Genomic DNA, 16,370 nt, shown 5'->3' with positions numbered 1-16,370 from the left:
AGAAAAAAAAAAAAATGAACCGGCGATGAGCTATTATGCAACTCCATCCTACAGGTTATAGAATACTAAGAAAAAGTGTAAATAATTGTAGTAATATAATGTAGTATAGCAGCTAGAAGTATCAGCAGAAAGTCAGGAGCCAATTATAAGGCAATAATAATACTTATATAATTATAAGGTCACCACATATGCCTGTTTAGTAGCAGTTAAAGCCTTATTTGTTTTCTCAATGTCAACTACCATATATGATGCAGTTGCGTGTTTCGAAGTGCTCAAGAGTTAGCTGCTTTTAAATCTCCAAATAACTAACCTAACCCCCAAAATAAATATAGGATAAATATAGCCAAAAGAATCAAAGTTGACAACAAATTAAACTCGTATATATGGTGAATTGACGGTTTGCTAATTGCTATAACTGTCTAGTAATAGCAACGGGACGCAGCTAGAGCATCAGCTACGGGTTAGGACGGATTCAATAGCTTTTACTAAAGCTCTATATTTGTATCAGGAAATTTATGAGTGGTAAATATGTATACATAATTGTGAACCCAATAATTAAGACGAGTTATGAGTTTGGTAGTAAATTTAGAAACTCATAAACTTTAAATCTTCACTCCCCCTCTACATAAGAATCAAAATTTCAAAAATTAGAATAACTAAGAAGAGGTGAAATTGCCAATAATTGTATTTAATAATACTCACGAACCATTTTATTATAGGATTATTTATGCTAATGATTTCATAGTCTCAAAGTTTTGAGTCAACTATAGTGTTAAACAATTTAGATGTAGCCTCACCAGTCAGGCAGTCACCAAGTATATACAAAAGCTTGCCAAAGAGAATAAAAGTGAAAAGTTTGAAAAACTGATTCTAACCACTTTTTTAAGGTAAAAAAATTCCTCACAAAATTTCAACATGTTTTCAAGTGAAATGCATGTTTAAATTACAATTTTATTTTCAAATACCTTTTTTCAATTCAACTTCAAATACTATTTTTTGTTTAAATATCAACAAATTTTCATGTCCAAATGGCTACTTAGTATTGAATCCATTGTATTTTAAAAATTACATGTTCATACTACCTACTATTTGTTGCAATCTAGTGAATTTTTATACATAAACTTATGCTTTGCGTTTAAAAGTACCGGATTCATATGAAACCGATGCCAAAACGCTACATTCACCTGAGCTTATTGTATTTGTTTACCTTTCTTACAATGTATGCATCCACCTCTGCTTATTGTATTTGTTGACCTTTCTTATAATGTACGAATATATCAATTAATATACATCAATATGGAGAAATCCTAATTGTACCAACAAATTTTTTTTGGAGAAATCATACAGTTTTTTACCATCTTTCACACTAACTGAAAAACGCTTATGAGCAGTATTTTACACCTCAAAGTACTAATAATGCTAAAGCTTGATTATTTATTCTCTAATACAATCAATGTGGAATCTATCCTCAAAAGTTTTGGGATATATTACAAACATATCAGAAGATAATGCCTTAATGCATTATTCACAATGAGTGTTAATGCAAAGTTTCTGTTGTATAACTGATTACAACTGTACATAGGACAACAACCATTAGCTACTAGCAATTAGCTTTTATTCACTAAATAAAAAGTGTGCTTAACCAACAGATCCTTCAAGTTTCAAGCTCATCAGCTGGTTCACTTCAGCACCAAATTCATCGGGAAGTTCGTTGAAAACGTCCCTACAAAAACCCGAAATCATCGCAGCCATCGCTCTCTCATAGTCGATTCCCCTCTGTTGGAAATAAAATAACTGATCTTCACCAATCTTTGACGTGGTCGCTTCATGTTCGATGCGGGCGGTTGGGTTTTTGCTCTGTTCAAATGATGATAACATCAGTAGAAGCAATAGTGTAAAGCGTAATTTATGCATACGTCTTACAGAGAATGGAAAGAAGTGGATTTCGGTTCAAATTAGAGCAGAAAATTTACATAATTAACATGCAGAAAAAATGTTTGACCTAGTTTACAACTAAAATCAAGTTCTTGATGTATTCTCTATGATGTTAGTATCAAATATCAACATTGATTTACATACTTGACTCAGAGGGAATGACGAAGGATGTACAACTTAAACGCCCACCTAAAAAAAAAAAAAAAAAAAAAAAATACAGCCAAACCTCTCTATAACAACATTTCATTATAACAACCATGTTTTTTTTGTGGAATATATCTTTCATGTTATGTTATATTATATGTTCTCTATAACAGCCAACACATATCGAAATAGACGACATTGTTATAGAGAGGTTTGATTGTCATAAAAAGTCAAGACTCTTCTTTTATCATAAACCATGGGCACTTTCTCACATACCCTAAAACCATAATTCCAACTAAAGAGTACTCTGAACCTGAATCCCCACTAGTGGAGTGTCTTCTGTGGTATTTCCAAGCAAGATCTCTGAATCCCTAGCCTAATCAAGATGATTCCCGGACAATGAAAATATGTCTCCACCAACAATTTTTTTAATGACTCAAGAAATCCGTCTGAAGCCAACCCTTTGGGCCAACTGCAGCTTTCAGAGCTCGGGTAGACTTAGTTCGCTTGGCACAGGGCTCAAACTTGTGATTTAAGACGCACGTCTCTCAACCTTTGCCAATTGAGCTATAACCCCTGGGGGCACGGTTGAAGCAACTTTGTAGAAGCATATAGGAATATTACATTCTATAGTGGATGGTACTTCATTTGCTGGACCAAGTATAACAGGTTAGCTATTCAAACTGATGAATAAGCTATTCAATGCCTATTCACAACACACCCCTGTATGTTTGCTTTTTGTGCAGAAATATATACTAGGTTTTGGCAACAGAGGCTTCATTCAAGTTCCTGAGAAATAAATATACAGCATGGCGAAGGATTTTGATCTTACAGGTCCGTAGACATTACAATTTACAATAACACGTCCTCTCATGGCCATGAAACACTCAAGCAGAATTGGCACTCTTTCTTTTACTCACTGCGACCTCACAAGCAATCCAGCTAAAATTACTATGTAACCCAAGGCTAATTTTAGTATCTCGTTTGGCCAATTTTCAGAATCTGCTTATTTTGAAAAGTGCTTTTTATCAGAAGTGCTTTTTGGAAAAATACTTTTGGAGAGTTGCAGTTTATGTTTGACTAATCAAATTTGAAAAACACTTTTGTCAATATTAGAGAAACAATTTACATTGGGTATGTTGTTGTTGTTGTTGTAATTTGGTCTTGGCCAAGGTTCCAAAAGTGCTTCTCAGGAAAAGCTATTTTTCCCAGCTTCTGAAAAATAGCTTCTACTACTACTCAAAAACACTTACATTTTTTCCTAAAAGATTGGTCAAACGCCCCGATACTCTCAAATAAGCACTTCTTTTATTATAAAATAAGAACTTTTGGCTTCTCAGAAGCTTGCCAAACACTAAGTATGAGTAACATTCTCTAAAAGCTGTGAGGAACAAATGGTGATGCTCAAAACAACAGGGACCCACAATAGGCTGCACCTAAAAGCCGCAAGACAAGTCTAACAAGCTTGAACACTAAGGTTTGCGCTGGAACCTAACCAAAGATTCCCTGCATCTTGCAAACATGAATGACATCCTCAGATAAGAGTATAACTTGAAAAACTAAATCCTAGGCCCTATAAGTCAAAAAGGACTATAGAAACTAGATCCTAGGCTCTGCGTCTCAATTTATGTGAAGGTGTTTGACAGGCATGGTGATTAAGAATGAAAGGAAGACTTTTGAAACTCGTGATCTAAAACAAACAATAGATATTTTTGTAGCTATAAATCAACTTATTAAGGGTAAAATGGGAAGTTTAAAGTTAATTCTTACTAAATATTAAAAGGTGCCATTTTTTTTAATTTTTTTTTTTGGAACTGACTAAAAAAGTAAAGAGTCTCGCTAAATTAGAACAGTGGGAGTAAGACCTAGAGTAGAATTTCTAAGCTGTCTGCCTCAATATGGAAGCTTGCTTAACTTCTTCTCTACCAAGAGGAAATAGCAGCAGTCCTTATGAACTTTTTCACTCCTCCTTTCTTCATCTTGCAGATGATCAATAACTTCATAAGGAAGACTTCTATTTTTCTTTTTGATACATCTCGAAAAGAAGAGGTCTTAGATGTTAAATGGCGAAACAAAAATATGGTCTATCCTATGAAAAAGGTCATGTAAACACTTAAATGCACCAGGCATCATGCATAACAAATGTCACCATAACACAAAGAAAAGGATAACAGTCTGATTGCATAAATAGCATGTTGTGGCTACAAAACAAAAATGAAACAAGACTTATTGCTATCAAGATAAAACAGAAAGGAATAAAGTTCACAAACAGCAAGCAAACTACCTGAATGTATGGATAAGTGTTGGCTGCAGCAGTATCCCCAATGAGCATCGAGTCACACTGAGACGAGTTCTTAGCATTGTCTGCACTGGACAACACCTGAACTAATCCTCGATAACAGTTCCTAGAATGCCCCGCTGAAATACCCTTTGAAATTATCCTACTCCTTGTATTCTTCCCTTTGTGTATCATCTTCGTCCCCGTATCCGCCTGCTGATAATTATTCGTCAACGCAACAGAATAAAATTCACCAACTGATTCATCACCTTCCAACACAACACTCGGATACTTCCAAGTAATAGCAGACCCCGTCTCCACTTGCGTCCACGAAATCTTCGACCGAGCCCCAGCACAAAGTCCCCTCTTCGTAACGAAATTATAAATCCCTCCTTTACCTTCCTCGTCCCCCGCGTACCAATTCTGCACGGTCGAATACTTAATCTCCGCACCTTCGTGGCAATACAACTCCACCACAGCGGCATGTAACTGATTCGTATCATAAGAAGGCGCAGTACACCCTTCTAAATACTCCACAAAACTCCCTTCCTCCGCAATTATCACAGTCCTCTCAAACTGTCCGGTTTCCATCGCGTTTATCCTAAAATAAGTCGAGATTTGCATCGGACACCTAGTGTTCTTAGGTATATACACGAATGATCCATCACTAAACACAGCCGAATTCAGAGCCGCGTAAAAATTATCCTCCGGGGGCACAACTCTCCCTAAATACTTCTTAACTAAATCCGGATACTCCCTAATCGCCTCGGATATGGAACAAAAGATCACACCTGATTTCTCTAAAGTCTTCCTATGTGTTGTAGCTATAGATACACTATCAAGAACAGCATCAACCGCAACATTAGCTAATCGATTCTTTTCGTTCAACGATATACCCAATTTATCAAAATACTTAATAAGTTCAGGATCAGCTTCATCAAGACTATTTAAAGTTGGTTTCTTTTTAGGTTCAGAATAATAACAAATATCTTGAAAACTAATTTCAGGGTACTTATTATCAGACCATTTAGGTTCATTCATTTTAAGAAACTTATCATATGATTTTAATCTAAATTCAAGCATCCAATTTGGTTCATTTTTCTTAGCAGATATAAGCTTAACAGTTTCTTGATTAAGTCCTTTTGGTAATGAAAATGAATCTATTTCTTGATTGAAACCCCATTTATAATCTCTTTTCAAGAATTTATTAAGTTGGTCATTTTCATTTGAAGTTGAAATTGAAGATTGTTTACCTTGGTTTTCAATAGTAGCCTCTTCATAGCTTAGTTTTGCAGATTTGACCTTCAAGTTTCTTGAATTAGGGTTTCTTGGGGTGGTTGATTTTTGCAAAAAATGAGACCCTTTTGGGAGTTCAGTTATGGGTTGAGGTGAAAAACATGAGATTCCATTTGCAAGAAAAGAAGCCATAATTGATATTTTGGGAAGCTAGATGAACAATCAAGAATGGGAACTTTATTTCTTTTTGGAATGTTTTTGGGTGGACTTTATAGATTGGTTTTTTTCAAAAATTTATTTATGTGGTGTCTGATTTTTAGAAGGCACTTGTGCTGGCCACATACCTTCTTTTTCTGCCGCAATCATTTTTATTTTTCACGTCTTGCTTCTCGAGACTCAATTTGATTAATTTTTAAAGTTAAGTTAAATTATATTAATTTAATATTTTGAAACTAATATTTAGATATGCGGAAACTATATGAAAAATATTATAAGTTACAACTCATCTCATATTAATATGATGAAAAATATATCCAAAAATGTTGGTCAAAAGCTTATGCAGTTTGACTGTCGAGAGGCGAAACGTGACAAGTAAAAATGGACAGTGGAAGTAAATTCCTTGGGCTGAGGGTCTGCCGGAAACAGCCTCCCTGCCTCTCAAGCAGGGACGGAGCTACTCCTGCCCGAAGCGCCACCACTTCGCCGGAAAATTACATTATAAGTTAAATTTTGATTTTATAGGTATCTATATCATGTTGACACCCCTTGACACAAGTTGAAGACTTAGTGCAGTGGTTAAGGGGTTGCAATCAGCGTACACTTTACCCTTTCCAGATTCCGCTGCATGAATTTGCACTGGGTATATTGTTGTTGTTTGTAATAAATTTTTGGAATGGCTATAAATATATTCACTTTTGGGAGTTAGGACTAAATATAGAGTAGAGCTACTTATTTGTCTAGTTTCTTTTTTACACGGCTTTAAAAAAAATGTTAAGATAATTAGTGATTTTAATTCCTGTGTTATAGTTTTATTCTAGTTTTGATTCTTATATAATTTAGTTAAACATATTTATTCTTTAATTAATATAAACGTGTGATTTTGATCCTTCAAACTAATGAAAGTTTAAGAACTTAATTCTGGAGTGTCAATAGTGGTGGCTTCATAGCTTAATTCCGCAGCTTTGACTTTCAAATTTCTTGAATTAGGGTTTATGGGGGTTGTTGATTTTTGTAGAAATTGAGACCCTTTTGGGAGTTTAGGTTGTTCAGTGATTGTTTGTGGAGAAAAACATCAGATTCCATTTGTAAGAAGTGAAGCCATAATTGATTTGAGTTCTTGGAAGAGAGAAAGATTGGAGCTTTATTTTTCTTTTGGGAATGTTTTTGGTGGATTTTATAGATTAGTGTAACTTTTTGTCTTTTTATTTATTTTCTGTGGTGTCTGGTGGACTTGTGCTGGCCACATACCATCATTTTCAGCCTTTTTTTTTTTTTTTTTTTTGATATTGCTATAAATATATACTCTTTTTTGTTTGTTTTCCGGACGGCGTTTGGTGTTCGTATTGAAATTTGATTAAATTTGAATTTGCGGGGCGGGTCGGGAGAAGCTCTAATCAAATGTTTTTTTTCATACGTAGTAGCCGAGATAAGGGACAATTAAGAAAGGAGTAGAGTTACACCACATTCTCTCGTGGTGCGATAAATGTATACTCACTTATTGGAGTTAGCACCAAATATAAAGCTTCTTCCGTTTCAAATTATTTGTCGTTCTTTTTACACGCTTCTTAAAAAAATATTAATTAGGAGGATTTTTTTGACTATTTTTATCTTATTTATGTCTTAAGATATAATCTCTCTTTATTGAATATTTACTCTATTTATATGACACATTGAGGTGTTTGTAGTCTTCAAGAATAATTACTATATTAAGGGTAAAATGGAAAATAATTTTTTTTTTAACTTCTAAAATGATAAATAATTTGAGATCTCTATTTTTAGAAATGATGACAAATGATTTAAGACGAAGGGTATCAAATTAATTGTGTGGATAGTCAATCTCTGTGGACAAATTGGAAAAGAGTTGAAACTTACTAATTTGAGAAACATTTTTTTAGCAGAAGTTGAGAGCCTTATAGGAGTTTAGGTTGTTCAGTGATTTATTGGGGAGAAAGACATGAGATTCCATAATTCCATTGGTAAGAAGAGAAGCCATAATTGATTCTTGGAAGAGAGAAAAAGGCTAAGGTGAACAACGAAAAAGATTGGAGCTTTATTTTCTTTTTGGAGTGTTTTTGGTGGATTTTATAGGTTAGTATTTTTTTATTTTTATGTGGTGTTTGATTTTTAGAAGGGACTTGTCATACCTTCTTTTTTAGCCATAATTTTTTTTTTTTTTTTTTTTTTTTTTAGATATTGCTATAAATATATTTAGTAATTGGAGTTAGGACTAAATATAGAGTAGAGTTACTTATTTGTCGTGTTTCTTTTTTATAGGGTTTTGAAAACAATATTAAAAAAATGGCGACTTTAATTCATGTGTTATAATTTTATTGTAGTTTTGATTCTTGTAGTATAATTTAGTTAAGTATATTTAATTTTCAATTAATATAAACGTGCAATTTTGATCCCTTAAACTAACGGAAGTTAAGAACTTAATTCTGGAGTGTCAATAGTGGTGGCTTCATAGCTCAATTTTGCAGATTTGACCTTCAAGTTTCTTGAATTAGGGTTTCTGGGGGTGGTTGAATTCTGCAAAAATTGAGACCCTTTGGGAGTTTAGGTTGTTCAGTAATTGTTTGAGGTGAAAAACATGAAATTCCATTTGTAAGAAGAGAGGCCATAATTGATTTGAGTTCTTGGAAGAGAGAAAGATTGGATGTTTATTTCCTTTTCTTTGGAATGTTTTTGGTGGATATTATAGATTAGTGATATTTTTTTTGGTCTTTTATTTATTTATTTATTTATTTATTTATTTATTTATTTATTTATGTGGTGTCTGATTTTTAGAAGCGACTTGCGCTGGCCATATACCTTCTTTTTCAGCCTTTTTTTTTTTTTTTTTTTTTTTTGGATATTGTTATAAATATATACTTTTTTTTTTTTTTTTGTTTCCCAAACGGCGTCCGGTGTTCGTATTGAAGTTTGACTAAATTTGAATTTACACCCAGTAGGGCCCATTTAGGGGAAGCGCTCCCTACCAAGACTTTTTTCATATCCAGACTCGAACCCGAGACCTCTAATTAAGAGAGGAGCAGAGCTGCACCACACCCTTTGGTGGTGCTAAAAATATATACTCCACTTACTTATTGGAGTTAGGACTAAATATAGAGCTTCTTCCCTTTCAAATTATTTGTCGTTCTTTTTACACGCTTCTTAAAAAAATATTAATTAGGAGGAGTTTTTGACTATTTTATTTTATTTATGTATTAAGTTTAATATATAATCTCTCTTAATTATTTACTCTATTTATATGTCATCTTGAGGTTTTTGTTGTCTTCAAGAACAATTACTATTAAGAATAAAATGAAAAAGAAATAATTAATATTATCTTAAAATTCTTAAATGATAAATAATTTGAGACAATTATTTTAAAAAGTATGACAAATAATTTGAGAGGGAGGAATACCAAATAAATTGTGTCGATAGTCAAATCTCTGTAGACAAATTGGAAAGGGCAATTCGCAGAATTGCCCTTCTTTTGGGGTGGTCTTTAAATTTTGCCCCTCATATTAAATCTTTAAATTTTGCCCTTCGGCTAAAACCCATGGTTCAGTTTCGAACCCACACGCAGTCAAAATTTTAAAAAAAAAAATCGCAAGCAAGTGTAGTTTAAATTTCGCTATGCCCCCCGACGTATATACTTGTGAAGGAATTACTAAAGTTCGCCGGACCCGGCATACTTACCTTATGGGCGGACTTGGCATAAGTACGTGGGTCCGCATAATTTTGATAATTCCTTCACAGGATTTCTTTGGTCCGTATAAAAGTTTGCCCATTAAAAGTATGCCCCCACGGCATAAATTTGTGAAGGAATTACCAAAGTTATCACCGGACCGGCATACTTATGCCTTGTGGGCGGACTTGACATAAGTATACCTAGTCCCATGCTGATAATTCCTTCACAAGTTTAAGCAGGTCACGCATAAAAGTTTTCCCATTAAAAGTATGCCCTTACGGGCATAAACTTGTGAAGGAATTATCAAAGTTATCTGGGACCCGCATACTTATGCCAAGTCCGCCCATAAGGCATGAGAGTATGCGGGTCCGGCATAAAATTTGTAATTCCTTAACAAGAGTATGCCGGGTCTGGCATACACGTGACCAAACCTTGCCTTAATTTTTTTTTTAATTTGTATGCTTGAGCGGGGTTCGAACTCGAACCTCATGATTTACGCGTGAAAGCTCAAAGTTGCGGTAATGCGAAGGCGCAAAAAATTAAAGACTGCAATATGAGGGGCATAATTTAAAGACCATAAATATGAGGGGCAAAATTTAAAGACCGCCCCAAAAGAAGGGCAATCCGCGCAAAAAAATGAATTGGAAAAGAGTGAAACTTACTAATTTGGGTAACACTTTTTTAGCCCAAATTGAGTCCCATTTGGGAGTTTAGTGTTTTTTTTTTTTTTTTGAAGAAACAAGAATATTTTATTAATAAAGAATGTGGGTACAATTTTGTTTATTCCCTTCATTCTTCTCTCCTAATTTTCTCCGTGATTCAAGGGCCTTTAATAGCGTATTTCGAAAGTAGGATGACCTCCTTGTAATGCATGTGATCTCCAAGAAAGCCAGACAGTTTGATAAAGGTAGTATTTGATGCCTTGACTCTTCTGAATACCCATGAGCTTATGGAATTTTCGAGATATGCTTTGATCTCTTTGTGAATATCCTGTTAAGTTAATGTTTTAATTAATTTTGAAACATTTCATCTGATAAAAGTTTTTCAAACTAAATGAATGTGAATTTGAAGATACATTCTTCATTTAGTATTTTACGTTTTAGGTTCTTAAAAGTTACATAAAAGTTGCATGTATTTTAAGAAAAATTCATGAACTTATTTTAAATGCTATTTAATGAAAACTTTTATGTTATGTAATTTTTATCCTATAAATAGTGTTTCATTCTTTTGGAAAAGGCAAGCACTTCAATAAAAACAATTTCCCCTAAAAACTTTAGAGAGACATTGATCAAAAGGTGAAATCACCAATTCAAGAATAGAAGAGCAACTTTCTTGAATGCTGCTTGTTGTGGCTTAGTTGAATCCCGAAGATACAGTTGTTATTTATTCTTCCGTTTGCTCGTGGAGAGACTCTAACTATCTTCAAGAAACGTCTTAACGTGCCTCTCCAAGCAAGTTTATTTTGAATTTCTTTTGTTATTATCATCCTTGTTTTAACAATTTGAAGATAGTTGTCTCTATGGCTACTACATCAACATTAAATGGTGTTCCATCTCTGCCTAATCATAATTTTGAAATATTCGATGGCAAAGACTTTCCTAGATGGCGTGGAAAGATGGAATTCTTTTAAGAAGATTGAAGTTGGCATATGTTCTTGAACAACCTTGTCCTAATGCTCCTCGTTAAAGAATGACGAGGCTACTTTGATTAAAGAACAAATTGCCAAGTGGAAAGATGATGATTATTTATGTAAGAATTATATTCTTGGAGGAATGTCTAACAAATTTTATGATCAATATTATACCAAGTGCAAATTTGCTAAGGATATTTGGGACACTCTCCAAAATATCTATTTGGCGGAAGAGGCGAGTTCAAAGAAATTTCTTGTTTCAAACTATATGGAGTTCAAAATGGTTGATGATAAGTCAATCACTGAACAAGTGCAAGAATTCCAACTTATAGCTAAGAAAATTGCTATCTCTGGAATTGCTCTTGATGAAAATTTTCATGTTGGTGCTGTGCTATTGTCTCGAAACTTCCTTCCTCTTGGAAAGAATACAGAAGCAAACTCTTACACAAGAAAGAAGATTTGACACTTGAGCAATTGTTGCAACATTTGCAAATTGAACAAGAGACTCGATATCGTGACAATAATATTTTGAAGGAACCCGTCATGAAAGCTCATGTGGTTGAAGAAAAAATCAACCAAGAAGAGAATCTGTTAATAAGAAAATTCGAAGGAAAGAGAAATTTCCAAGCGTACTAGTACCAATTCTAAGTCGGTTGAATGTTATCAACTCACAAATTTGGTCACTATGCGCATGATTGTAAAAAATTCTTAAAGCTGAAAGAAGAAAGAAAAAGGCAAATAACCATAGAAAAGATGAATTTGTAACAATGGTTACGAAGCATTGGTAAGTGAAATCAAGTGGAATGGTGGATAGACACGGGCGCAACTCGTAATATATCGAGGTGATCGAAATTCTTTCAAGACCTATGAATTGGCAGGACGATAAAGTTTTGTATATAGGAAACTCATCCTCTGCTAAGGTTGTGGGAAAAGGAACTGTTGAATTGAAGTTTACTTCCGGAAAGATAATCACTTGGTGATGGACGTATTGCATGTTCACGAGTGGGAAGAACTTGGTGTCGAGTACGCTTCTTTCGAAGCATGGTTTTAGAATGATTTTTGAGGCAGATAAATTTGTCGTCTAAAAATGGCATATTTGTTGGAAAGGCTATGCTTACAAATGGAATGTTCAAACTCAATATTGATAATGAAAATATTGCTTATATTGTGGAGTCTCTAGATTTATGGCATGAACGTCTTGGTCATGTGAATTTTAGATCCATACAACTTATGGTGAAAAATGGATTAATTAAGGACTGTGGGAAAAGATCATACTACTAAGTTGTCTTACTTGTAGTAAATGCAAGATAACAAAGAAACCTTTTAAGACAGTTGAAAGACATCCACACTTTTGGAATTAATTCACGCGATATCTACGAGATGGATTGTTTGTCACGTCATGGTAAAGAGATATTTTATCACTTTCATTGACGATTACTCAAGATATACATATGTCTTTCCATTAAGAACAAAAGATGAGGCATTTGAGTCTTTCAAAACATATAAAGCAGAAGTTGAAAATAAATTGAGTTTGAAGATTAAATCAATTAGATCTGATAGAGGTGGATAATATTTAAAATCAGATTTTATTGATTTTTGTGAAAAAGAAGGCATTGAAAAACAATTGACTACATCATATACACCACAACAAAATGGTGTAGCAGAAAGGAAAAATAGGACTTTCATAGAAATGGTCAATTCTATGCTTTATGGATCTGGTATGCCTGGAAATTTGTGGACTGAAGCCTTATTTTCAGCCTGTCATATTTTGAATCGAATACCTTCCAAGAAACTTGAGGCATCCCTTTATGAACTTTGGAAGAACCGAAAGCCAAATATAAATTATTTTGAAGTATGGGGTTGTTTGGCTCATGTTAGATTACCAGATCAACATTTGGCTAAGGTTGGCTATAGAGTAGATTGTGTGTTTATTGGTTATTCTCAGACCAGTAAGGCTTATAGATTCTTAAATCTTGAGACTCCAAGTCCTCACACAATTATTGAATCCTTACATGCTAACTTTTTTGAGAATATATTTCCTAAGAAAAAAGAATCTTTAGAACAAGATGCAAGTTCTTTTACATCTCCTCTTAAAAGGAAAACAGTTGAGTCCGTGGAAGAAAGCCATCTGAGGCGCAGTATAAGATCAGCCCAGCCAAAGAACTTTGGACCTGATTTTCAAGTCTATTTGGTTGAAAAAGATCCTGAAAGTTATGCTGAAGCAGTATCTTCCCATGATGCTCCTTTCTGGGTGAAGCTATTAATGATGAAATGCATTCTATCATGTCAAATGATACATGGATTTTGTCGATCTTCCTAAGGGTGTAAACCTATTGGTTGTAGATGGATTTTTAGGAAGAAATTAAAATCTGATGGTACTATAGATAAGTACAAAGCTCGCTTGGTAGCAAAAGGTTTTACTCAAATGAAAGATATTGATTATTTTGATACCTTTGCACCTGTAGCTCGGATGACATCTATTCGGCTCTTAATTGCTTTAGCAGCAATTCATAATATGATAATTCATCAAATGGATGTGAAGACCGCATTTTTGAATGGAGATCTAGATGAAGAAGTTTACATGAAACAACCAGAGGGGTTCATCATTCCTGGTCAGGAACATAAAGTTTGTAAGCTTCGTAAATCTCTTTATGGATTAAAACAAGCTCCAAAGCAATGGCATGAGAAATTTAGAAAGGCCATGATTTCTAATGGCTACTCAATCAATGGTGGCGATATATGCATATTCAAGAAATTTCAAGAAAACTGCGGAGTTATAATCACGTCTCTATGTGGATGACATGTTGATCTTTGGAATCGATATTGAAAGAGTTAAGAAACAAAATCATTTCTTGCTTCTCGAGTTGAAATGAAGGATCTTGGAGAAGCCGATGTAATTTTGGGCATTAAAATTGTGAGATCAGCTAATGCTTTGACTCTTACTCAAGCAAGTTATATTGAGAAAGTTAGAGAGGTTTGGTCATTTTGATGACAAGCTCGCTCTCTACACCATTTGATCTAGCATCAAACTAGGTGCTGAACCGTAATGACGTTCTTGATCAATTGACGTATTCTCGCATTGTTGGGAGTCTTATGTATGTCATGCATTGTACCGAGGAGCCATATTGGTTATGCAAGAGGAACTTTGAGCAAGTTTACCGATAGAACCCGGAGTTGAACATTGGAATGCCTTAATTCGTGTTTAAGGTATCTAAAGGAACGATTAATAATGGCCTACATTATTCTACCTTTCCAGCAGTTATTGAAGGCTATAGTGATGCTACTTGGAATTCCCGATCCAAATGACTCTAAATCTATTACTTTTGGATTTTCACTTTGACCGGAGCAAAGAATCTCTTGAAATCAAAGCGGACATGTATTACTCACTCAACCATGGAGTCGGAATTTATAGCTATGTCTTCATTGGAGAAGAAGCTCGATCAAGCTTCAAGTATGCTTGATAGATATTCCTATTTGGGTAAGCCAATGCCACCTTTGACTATCTATTTGTGATAATAAAGCTGCTATTTTTTGAGCTTCAAGTGATTGTTACAATGGCAAATCGAGGCAAGTTCGTCTCAAATACAATCATGTGAGAAGACTATTGGAGGATGGCATAATATCGCTTCAATATGTGAAGTCAGATTTAATCTAGCGCATCCTTTGTCTAAAGGGTTAGGCAAAGAGTTAGTAATGGAAACTTGTAAAGGAATGGGAATAAAGCCTGTTGTAAATTAATTGTACTTTATGGTAACCCTACCTAATGATGTAATCTTAGGTTCAAAGGGAAAAACAAGTAAAGTTACAATTGTGGAGCACATCAATAAAACTTCCATTTCTTCAAAGAGTGAGTAAATGTGCATAGGTTGAGATTCTATTCTCTTAATAAATCTATAAGACCGATCTCGGTTGAAGTTAGTATGACGACTCTTGATAGATTTACCAACACTTTGCTTTAAAAGAGGATGAGATTAAATTCTCTTAATGAATTCATAGACTGTTTGGTCGGAGTATGCAAAGTTACTCTTGATGAATTCACCGTGCTAAGTGCGAAGTGGAGGCCGCTTCAATAAGATTTTTAACAAGGAAATCTTAAAGCACTTAGTTTAAAGGATTCAGGACACATGGCCGTAAGGTGTCAAAGGATTACGATTTTCACCGGAACATAGTAATGTGCGTGGAAATTTTTCTACTTCATTTAATGATCTACTCGCTCAAGATTCGTTCACTAAGTAGTCAATGATTTAGAATGTATTCACTAGCTAATGGTTCAAGTCCAAAAGACATCATTATTGATGCATATTACTAGATTAATGTCTCAAAAATATTTCCAAAATTTCTTGAAACAAGTGGGGGATTGTTAAGTTAATGTTTTAATTAATTTTGAAACATTTCATCTGATAAAAGTTTTTCAAACTAAATGAATGTGAATTTGAAGATACATTCTTCATTTAGTATTTTACGTTTTAGGTTCTTAAAGTTTACATAAAAGTTGCATGTATTTTAAGAAAAATTCATGAACTTATTTTAAATGCTATTTAATGAAAACTTTTATGTTATGTAATTTTTATCCTATAAATAGTGTTTCATTCTTTTGGAAAAGGCAAGCACTTCAATAAAAACAATTTCCCCTAAAAACTTTAGAGAGACATTGATCAAAAGGTGAAATCACCAATTCAAGAATAGAAGAGCAACTTTCTTGAATGCTACTTGTCGCGCTTAGTTGAATCCCGAAGATAGAGTTGTTATTTATTCTTCCGTTTGCTCGTGGGAGAGACTCCAACTATCTTCAAGAAACGTCTTAACGTGCCTCTAAGCCAAGCAAGTTTATTTTGAATTTCTTTTATTATTATCATCCTTGTTTTAACATATCCCTGGAGTTTATGAGATACTCATTTGTTCAATGATTGATTGGGAAGAAAAACATGAGATTCCATTTGTAAGAAGAAAAGCCATAATTGATTTGAAGTCTTTGGAAGATGGAAAGAAGCTAATTGAACAATGAAAAAATTGGAGCTTTATTTCTTTTTTGGAATGTTTTCTGGTGGATTTTATAGACTAGTGTTTTTTCGTATTTATTCAGTTATTTTGTGGTGTCTGATTTTTTGAAGGGACTTGTGATGGCCACATACCTTCTTTTTCAGCCTTGATTTGTTTTTTGGACATTGATATAAATATATTCACTTATTGGAGTTATACATTAGGACAAAATATAGAGCAGAGCTACTTCCTTTGTCTCAAATTATTTTTGG

The 16,370-nt window shown here is 34.0% G+C and overlaps 1 protein-coding gene across 1 annotated transcript; it reads right to left on the bottom strand.

The window, feature by feature from the left end:
- Positions 1–1,408: 1,408 nt before the first annotated feature.
- On the bottom strand, positions 1,409–5,858 carry LOC132037892 (UPF0051 protein ABCI8, chloroplastic-like). The gene is made up of 2 exons (XM_059428532.1): positions 4,364–5,858; positions 1,409–1,857 (listed from the first exon to the last, which is right to left on the bottom strand). The coding sequence occupies exons 1-2, from the start codon at positions 5,783–5,785 to the stop codon at positions 1,639–1,641; spliced, it is 1,641 nt and encodes a 546-aa protein (XP_059284515.1). The 5' UTR covers positions 5,786–5,858; the 3' UTR covers positions 1,409–1,638.
- Between the last annotated feature and the right edge of the window lie 10,512 nt (positions 5,859–16,370).

This window comes from Lycium ferocissimum, chromosome 11 (genome assembly GCF_029784015.1).
Source record: "Lycium ferocissimum isolate CSIRO_LF1 chromosome 11, AGI_CSIRO_Lferr_CH_V1, whole genome shotgun sequence".
NCBI lineage: Eukaryota > Viridiplantae > Streptophyta > Magnoliopsida > Solanales > Solanaceae > Lycium > Lycium ferocissimum.
The sequence above is the reverse complement of the archived record's forward strand: the minus strand, read 5'-3'. Positions and strand labels throughout refer to the sequence as shown.

What these genes read in the sequence shown, in the direction of transcription:
- LOC132037892 (XM_059428532.1), bottom strand. Translation starts at nt 5,785, where the DNA reads ATGGCTTCTTTTCTTGCAAATGGAATCTCATGTTTTTCACCTCAACCC. An exon ending in ACACTTATCCATACATTCAG is followed by an intron (nt 1,858 to 4,363) that starts GTAGTTTGCTTG and finishes TCATTTGAACAG; the next exon opens with AGCAAAAACCCAACCGCCCG.